The sequence below is a fragment of the Cnephaeus nilssonii genome (assembly GCF_951640355.1).
Source record: "Cnephaeus nilssonii genome assembly, chromosome: X".
NCBI lineage: Eukaryota > Metazoa > Chordata > Mammalia > Chiroptera > Vespertilionidae > Cnephaeus > Cnephaeus nilssonii.
Genome location: NC_137071.1, coordinates 88,441,920 through 88,450,677, shown reverse-complemented (window position 1 = coordinate 88,450,677; position 8,758 = coordinate 88,441,920). Strand labels below are relative to the sequence as shown.

Below are 8,758 nucleotides of genomic sequence, written 5' to 3'. Positions count from 1 at the left end.
CTCCGGGAGAGGGACCACATACGGGGCCCCCTCAGTTTCTTCACTGAAGTGTCAGGTGTTGGTGGTCTTGTTGGAGAGTTTAACCTCTGGCCAGCAGAAGGCAGTGAAGGGCCAGGCACTGGCAGGGGAAAGGTGAAGATCCTACATGTGCAGTGATGAACCTCCCACCCCCAACAGAGGGAACCTCACAGACTTCTGCCACCCCTCCTGTCAGCACTGGGGTCCCATTGCTGTCCCTGCCATGTGCATGCTGAGGTGGCCCTTTGTTCCCTCAAGCAGAGCCCGCAGATTGGAGGAGTTGAAGGCCTTGGTCTACGCTAAATATTCTCAGGTCACGGAGCAGCAGAAGGCCAGGAAGTGCTAGGAATTAAGGTGAGTTTGCAACCATGAATATGTCCCCACAGGTTCCCCCACCCATGTCACAGGGGACCCCACATTGCCTGACACCTCCACACCCCACCGTCAGTTACAGAACCCTGTGCTGTGCCTTCTATACCCTGAGCAGTCATGTCATGTCACTTCCTACTTCAGGTTCTTAGTGGGCAGGCTGATCAGGAGTGAGCCCTGTGAGGCCCATGTACACGCCTAAAGGAGAGACCTATAAGTCACCTTTGTCAGAGCAGCCTAGGGTGTGTTTCTAAACTCATGCCTGTTACACTCCCCTCTCCCCCAGGCCCGTGGGTCCTCATCGCACATCTTCTGCCCACACGCGGTCACTGTCTCAGCAGAAGTCATCATGCCTGGCCATCATATGAGTGAGCTCGGTAATCTTGAGGAAGACCATCAGGACCCAAGGGAGATGCCCGACCTGGTGGTGGAGGAGCTCTTCTGGGTTATGCAGGAGGAGGAGGAGGAGGATGAAGAGGCTGTATCTCTCTCCTCCTCTCTGTCTTCCTCCCCCTCAGTCTTGTTTATGGAAAGCCTAGAGGAGGTGGTTGCTGCTGAGACACCAAGTCCTCCCCAGAGTCCTCAGGTTTCCTGCCCCTCCCTCCATGCCTTGGCAACCTTTCCATGGAGCCATCCTGAAGATGAGAGCTCCAGCAGCCACGAGGAGGAGGGTCCAAACACTGAGGGAGGCCCTGAAGATGATGGCGATACCTTGCTCCAAAAAGCACTGCATTCAAAGATGATGGAAATGGTGGAGTTCCTGATCCTGAAATATCGCGCAAAGGAGCCAACAACCAAGGCAGAAATGCTGAGTAGTGTCATCAAAGAGTACCATGAGCACTTCCCTGAGATCTTCAGTGCAGCCACTGAGGTCATGAAGCTGGTCTTTGGTGTAGTTGTGGAGGAAGTCGACCCCAGTGCCCACACCTATGTAATGGTCACCGCCTTGGGGCTCACCTATGACGGAATGGTGAGCGATGGGAACAGATATCCTAACACCGGCCTCCTCGTCACACTCCTGTGGGTGATTGCTGCGGAGGGAGATTGTGCCCCTGAGGAGAAAGTCTGGGAAGCACTGAATATTATAGGGCTGCATGATGGGAAATTGCATTGGCTGTATGGGGAGCCCAGGGAGCTCATCACTAAAATTTGGGTGCAGGAACAGTACCTGGTGTACAGACAGGTGCCCAATAGCGATCCTCCATGCTATGAGTTCCTGTGGGGTCCCAGGGCGCACACAGAGACCACGACATCGCAAGCCCTTAGCTTTGTGCTCAGGGTTAATGACAGAGATCCCCGTTCTCTCCCATCCCTGCCTGAAGGGCCTGAGTGTAATGAGAACCAATGTGCCTGAGCCAGAGTTGCACCCAGGCACTTTTCAGGCCCTTGTGTATGAACTTTATTTGATGGGCATAAAGTGCATTCTATTTTCAACTATGTGTTTGAGGAGAAAGCAGTAGTGAGGCCTAGGGAATGATTTGGGCTCCTATGATAATTGAGTAATTTATGCTTTATTACTTTGTGAATTTTTAAGGAAATTTTCTAATGTTAGTCCTTTTCATAGAAGTTTTCATAAGCTGTTAGCATGTAAGTTTGTAAATGACATTGATCACATATATATTTGTACATGTCCAGCTCAAGCGTAAGAGATTTGCTACTGTGTAACGCAATTTGGGACACTTCCCATCCTAGTTAATGATCCCAAACTAGATAACATGGCATGATAAAAGGATTTCATAGGAAATGTGAAAAAAACTCGGCAGTACAATCAATGGAGTCAAGAAATAAAAAATAAAAGCAAAAGTTTGTTCATTTTTGCTTCTTATCTCTTCTTGTCTGTCTTTTCATGAAACAATTTATCTAAGGATCCTTGGTTCTGGCAAGAAAGTGGAGGGATTTCATCTGAATAAAGAGGACCCCTGCTCAGTGGTTCATTTAATCCCCAGATATTCACTGAGCCTATGTCCTCTGGAAGGCCCTGTGTTAGTAGTGGGGACACCAACATAAGCAGGGCACACCCACCCACAGGATGATAGTGTAAGAGGTGAAGTCCTATAAGGAAGGGGTTAGGTGTCCCCTAAGTCCTATAGAACAAGTAACAGAACAGGTGACCATGGCCCTCCAGGGAACAGCACTCAATTGAGCATGGCCTGAGCCAGGGTATGTGGGAAACTGTGATTCCCTCTGAGGGGTTGATTGTAAGGCAGTTGGGGGTGGCAGCAGCACATTGTGTGTCTGGGTGTGAGAGGGAAGTGTGAAATGGAGAATTGTCCGGACAAGTTCCTTTGGGATCATGGATAAACCAGAGGGAAATCTCCACCTGGTTAGGAAGGGTGGTTTCCTGCACGTAGTCTCAGTGCCATTGGACAGTATGAGCACTAGGTGTGTCATCATCTGCACTGATACCTGCAGAAATACGTTTATTGGGCCAGGAATAAAATGATGGCCCAGGAATTCTTCTAGAAAATGGCGACAGAATAGACAGACGTGTTCCAGGCCTTTTCCCGGAGAAGAGGGAAAGAACAGCTGAGGGTCGCACAGGCGGTGTTTGTTAGCAAGCTAAGGGGCAGCTGAACTCCAGGAGAAGGTGGGGGACTGCTGGACAGGGTTCCCCTCACAGAGCAGTCCCCACGGCGACTGGGCCCCCTCCCGGAGCTACAGGCTCGGAGGGGGAAATCTCGTCATCTTGAGAGAGAGAGAGTGGATCTTGTCGGAGGCCTGAAAATCCACAACTGCAGTGATCGCCGAACAGCTCTGAGACCCAGAGCACCGCTCCCCAGGTGGCAGGAATGATTGGACTCAGGGGAGCTCTTCACTACACCACGGAAAGGTCAGATTTCGCCTGGATAGAGTGAGGTTTCTGGTCCCGCCGGGAGAGAGATGCATGCGTGCATGGCGGGAGCTGGAGGACAGGGGAGGTCCATGCCAGGAGAAGCCCGTGGCTGTTGGGGCCAGAGTGATCCGTGATTGTGGAAGGGGGTCCCTGGAGCTGCTAACAGGGCGGATCTCTAAAGAGCAGCCCATTTTGATCTGAAGCGGAGGGATAGCCTGGGAGTTTCAGGAGTGAGCAGTCTGCTTGAACTTGCCCGCCAGCCTCCGAAAAACCAGTATTGAGTGCCATAGAGAAAAAAGGCTAGAGAGGCCTTAGAGTCCTGGAAGTCGAAGCAGAAACACTACCACCCAGAGGCTGAATCACAAATTGACTCTGGTGTAATCAATAAAGGAATACAAGAAATTAACACACCGCCTGTTTAAAAATCAGGTCTGGCTTACAACACTGAGGAGCAGTGAAACACAATGATCTACAATACTGTCCGGACTGGGAAACAGGCTTGCCAAACAGAACAATAGAGGAAGTGAATGACCTTCACTACTGCACATTTTATTTTTTTATTTTTTATTTTAATTTTTCAATTTCTATTTTTTTATTTTCATTTTTTTGCATCATTTACTTAAGAAACTATTGTTTTCTTTTTTCCTCGCTTGATTTTACATTTTTTTTCTTTTCTTTCTTTTTCTTTTTTTTTACTTTAATTTTTTTATTGAGGTATTATATGTGTACATATCTTACCATTACCCCCCCCCACCCCACACCCAAACATGCCCTCACCCCCCAGAGTTTTGCGTCCATTGTTTATGCTTATATGCATGCATACAAGTCCTTCGTTTGATTTCTTATCTCCCCCCACTCTCCCTAACTTTCCCCCTGTAATTTGAAAGTCTGTTTGTTGCTTTACTGTCTCTGTATCTATCTTTTTGTTCATCAGTTTATAATGTTCTTTATTATCCATAAATGAGTGAGATCATGTGGTATTTTTCTTTCATTGACTGGCTTATTTCACTTAGTATAATATTCTCCAATTCCATCCAGGTTGCTGCAAATGATGAGAATTCCTTCTTGTTTATGGCAGCATAGTATTCCATTGTGTAGATGTACCACAGTTTTCTGATCCAGTCATCTGCTGACGGGCACCTAGGCTGTTTCCAAATCTTAGCTATGGTAAATTGTGCTGCTATGAACATAGGGGTGCATATATCCTTTCTGATTGGTGTTTCTAGTTTCTTCGGATATATTCCCAGGAGTGGGATTACTGGGTCAAATGGGAGTTCCATTTTCAGTTTTTTGAGGAAACTCCATACTGTTCTCCACAGTGGCTGCACCAGTCTGCATTCCCACCAGCAGTGCACGAGGGTTCCTTTTTCTCCACATCCTCGCCAACACTTGTCGTTTGTTGATTTGTTGATGATAGCCATTCTGACAGGTGTGAGATGGTACCTCATTGTTGTTTTGATTTGCATCTCTCGGATAATAAGTGACTTTGAGCATGTTTTCATGTGTCTCTTGGCCTTCCTTCTGTCATCTTTTGAAAATATTCTGTTTAGGTCCGTTGCCCATTTTTTTATTGGATCATTTATCTTCCTTTTATTAAGTTGCATAAGCTGCCTGTAGATGTTGGAGATTAAACCTTTATCAGTGCTAGCATTTGCAAATATGTTCTCCCATACAGTGGGCTTTCTTGTTGTTTTGTTGATGGTTTCTTTTGCTGTAAAAAAGCTTTTTGTTTTGATGTAGTCCCATTTGTTAATTTTCTCTTTAGCTTCCATTGCCCTAGGAGCAGTGTCAGTGAAGAATTTCTTTTGGCATATGTCTGAGATTTTGTTGCCTGTGGATTCCTCTAGTATTTTTATGGTTTCCCGTCTTATGTTTAAGTCCTGTATCCATTTTGAGTTTATTTTTGTGTATGGTGTAAGTTGGTGATCTAGTTTCATTTTTTTGCATGTGTGTGTCCAATTTTCCCAACACCATTTATTGAAGAGACTGTCTTGATTCCATTGTATGTTCATGCCTCCTTTGTCAAATATTAATTGAGCATAGTGGTTTGGGTCGATATCTGGATTCTCTATTCTGTTCCATTGATCTATATGTCTGTTCTTGTGCCAGTACCAGGCTGTTTTGAGAACAGTGGCTTTGTAATACAGCTTGAAATCTGGTATTGAGATCCCTCCTACTTTATTCTTCTATCTCAGGATTGCTGCGGCTATTCGGGGTCTTTTTTTATTCCAGATGAATTTTTGGAGAGTTCTTTCTAGGTCTGTGAAATATGCTGTTGGTATTTTGATGGGGAGTGCATTGAATCTGTAGATTGCTTTGGGTAGTATGGACATTTTAATTATGTTGATTCTACCAATCCATGAACATGGTATATTCTTCCATCTGTTTACGTCTCCCTCTATCTCTTTTTTCAGTGTCCTGTAGTTTTCCGCGTATAGGTCTTTTACCTCCTTAGTTAAGTTTATTCCTAGGTATCTTAATTTTTTTGGTGCGATGGTAAATGGGATTGCTTTTTTAGTCTCTCTTTCTGTAAGTTCACTATTGGTGTATAGAAATGTCATAGATTTCTTGGCGTTAATTTTGTATCCCGCTACATTGCCGAATTCATTTATTAAGTCTATTAGTTTTTTCCTGGAATCTTTTGGGTTTTTTACGTACAATATCATGTCATCTGCAAATAAGGACAGCTTCACTTCTTTTCCAATTTGGATGCCTCTTATTTCTTCTTCTTGCCTAATTGCGGTAGCTAATACTTCCAGTACTATGTCAAACAGGAGTGGTGAGAGTGGGCATCCCTGTCTTGTTCCTGTTCTTAGGGGAAATGGTTTTAGTTTTTGCCCATTGAGTATGATGTTTGCTGTAGGTTTATCATATATAGCTTTTATTATGTTGAGGTATGATCCTTCTATTCCCACCTTGTTGAGAGTTTTTATCAAGAAAGGGTGTTGGATTATGTGAAATGCTTTTTCTGCATCTATTGATATGACTATGTGATTTTTATCTCTCAATTTGTTTATGTGATGTATCACATTTATTGATTTGCGGATATTGTACCATCCTTGCATTCCTGGTATAAATCCTACTTGGTCATGATGTATGATCTTTCTGATGTATTGCTGGAGCCGATTTGCTAGGATTTTGTTGAGGATTTTGGCATCTATGTTCATGAGGGATATTGGTCTGTAATTCTCTTTCATTGTGTTGTCTTTATCTGGTTTTGGTATTAGGGTGATGCTGGCTTCATAGAAGGAGCCTGGAAGTGTTCCTTCCTCTTGAATTTTTTGGAATAGTCTGAGGAGGATAGGTTTTAGTTCTTCCTTGAAAGTTTGGTAAAACTCTCCTGTGAAGCAGTCTGGCCCCGGGCTTTTGTTTGCTGGAAGCTTTTTGATGACTGCTTCAATTTCTTCCATAGTTACTGACCTGTTGAGCTGTTTAGATTCTTCCTGATTGAGTTTTGGAAGGTTGTATTTGTCTAGGAATATGTCAATTTCCTCCAGGTTGTCCAGTTTGTTGGAATAGAGTTGTTCGTAGTATTTTGTAACAATCCTTTGTATTTCGTCAGGGTCTGTTGTTATTTCACCTCTTTCATTTCTGATTTTGTTTATTTGGGTCCTCTCTCTTTGCTTTTTGGTGAGCCTGGCTAGAGGTTCATCAATCTTGTTTATCCTTTCAAAGAACCAGGTCTTGGTTTTGTTTATCTTTTGTATTGTTTCTTTGGTCTCTATGTCATTTATCTCCGCTCTGATCTTTATTATTTCTTTCCTTCTGCTTACACTGGGCTTTTCTTGTTGCTCTCTCTCTAACTCGTTGAGTTGTTTGGTTAGGTAATTTATTACCATTGTTTCTTGTTTTTTGCAGTAGGCTTGTAGAGCTATGAACTTCCCTCTCAGGACTGCTTTCGCTGTGTCCCATAGATTTTGGATTGTTGTGTTTTCATTGTCATTTGTTGCCATGATGTTTTTTATTTCTTCCTTGATGTCTTTGGTGACCCAGTCATGGTTTAATAGCATGCTGTTTAGTCTCCATGTGTTTGATATCTTTGGGTTGTTTTTATTGTAGTTGATTTCCAGTTTTATGCCACTGTGATCTGAGAAGAAACTTGATATGATTTCTATCTTCTTGAATTTGGAGAGACTTTGCCTATGTCCTAACATATGGTCTATCTTTGAAAATGTCCCATGTGCACTTGAGAAGAATGTATATTCTGTGGCTTTGGGGTGAAATGTTCTGAAGATGTCGATTAATTCCATCTGGTCTAGTGAGTCATTTAGGATTGATGTTTCTTTGCTGATTTTTTTGTTTAGAGGATTTGTCCAATGGTGATAGTGGGGTATTGAAGTCTCCTACTATAATTGTATTGCTGTCAATCTGTCCTTTGATATCTTCCAGGAGTTTTTAAATGTATCTTGGTGCTCCTGTGTTGGGTGCATATATGTTTACCAGAGTTATTTCTTCTTGTTGGATTTCTCCCTTTAGTATTATGAAGTGGCCTTCATTATCTCTTGTTATGTCCTTCACTTTGAGATCTAATTTGTCAGATATAAGTATTGCTACCCCAGCTTTTTTTTTCATTTCCATTCGCCTGGAAAACCTTTTTCCATCCCTTTACTCTCAGTCTGTATGCGTCCTTTTTTTGTGGTGGGTTTCCTGTAGACAGCAGATATATGGGTTTTGTTTTCTTATCCAATCTGTTACCCTGTGTCTTTTGATTGGGGCATTCAATCCATTTACATTTAAAGTTATTATTGATAGGCACTTATTAGTCGCCATTTTTATTCTATACCCCTGTGTTCCTTCTTTGCTTCCTATTTCTTTCTTTTTTTTTTTTACAGCAGACCCTTTAGCATTTCTTTCATTGCTGGTTTGGTGGTGATAAACTCCCTTAGCCCTTTTTTGTCTGTGAAGCTCCTGATTTCACCTTCAATTTTGATTGATAGCCTTGCTGGGTACAGTATTCTTGGATTGAGACCCTTCCTTTGCATGACTTTGTATATTTCATTCCATTCCCTTCTGGCTTGATGAGTTTCTGTTGAGAAATCAGTTGCTAGTCTGATGGGAGTTCCTTTGTATGTAACTGACTGTCTCTCTCTGGCCGCTTTTAAGATTCTTACTTTGTCTTTGGTGTTTGCCAACTTAATTATAATGTGCGTTGGTGTCGGTCTTTTGGGGTTCATTATGCTTGGAACTCTGTGAGCTTCTTGGATTTGTGTGGGTTTTTTCTTCCCTATATCAGGGAAGTTTTCTGTTATTATTTCTTCTAACAGGTTTTCTATTCCTTGCTCCGTTTTCTTTCCTTCTGGTACCCCTATTATCCTGATGTTGTTTTGTTTTGTGTTGTCCCAAAGTTCCCTTAGGCTCTCCTCATGCTTTCTAATTTTTGTTTCTAGAAACTGTTGTAATTGGGTATTTTTTTCCATCTTGTCTTCTCGCTCACTTATGCGGTCCTCTGCTTCTTCTAGTCTACTCTTGATGCTTTCTATTGAGTTCTTTACAGCAGCGATGTCATTTTTCATTTCTTCTTGTTTCTTCTTCATTTCC

At 42.9% G+C, this 8,758-nt stretch overlaps 1 protein-coding gene across 1 annotated transcript; it reads left to right on the top strand.

Annotated features, from left to right (window-relative positions):
• Positions 1–913: 913 nt before the first annotated feature.
• Positions 914–1,741, top strand: LOC307095358 (melanoma-associated antigen 10-like; the record flags this gene model as incomplete). The annotated part of the gene is made up of 1 exon (XM_079764575.1): positions 914–1,741. The coding sequence occupies one exon, from the start codon at positions 914–916 to the stop codon at positions 1,739–1,741; it is 828 nt and encodes a 275-aa protein (XP_079620701.1).
• Between the last annotated feature and the right edge of the window lie 7,017 nt (positions 1,742–8,758).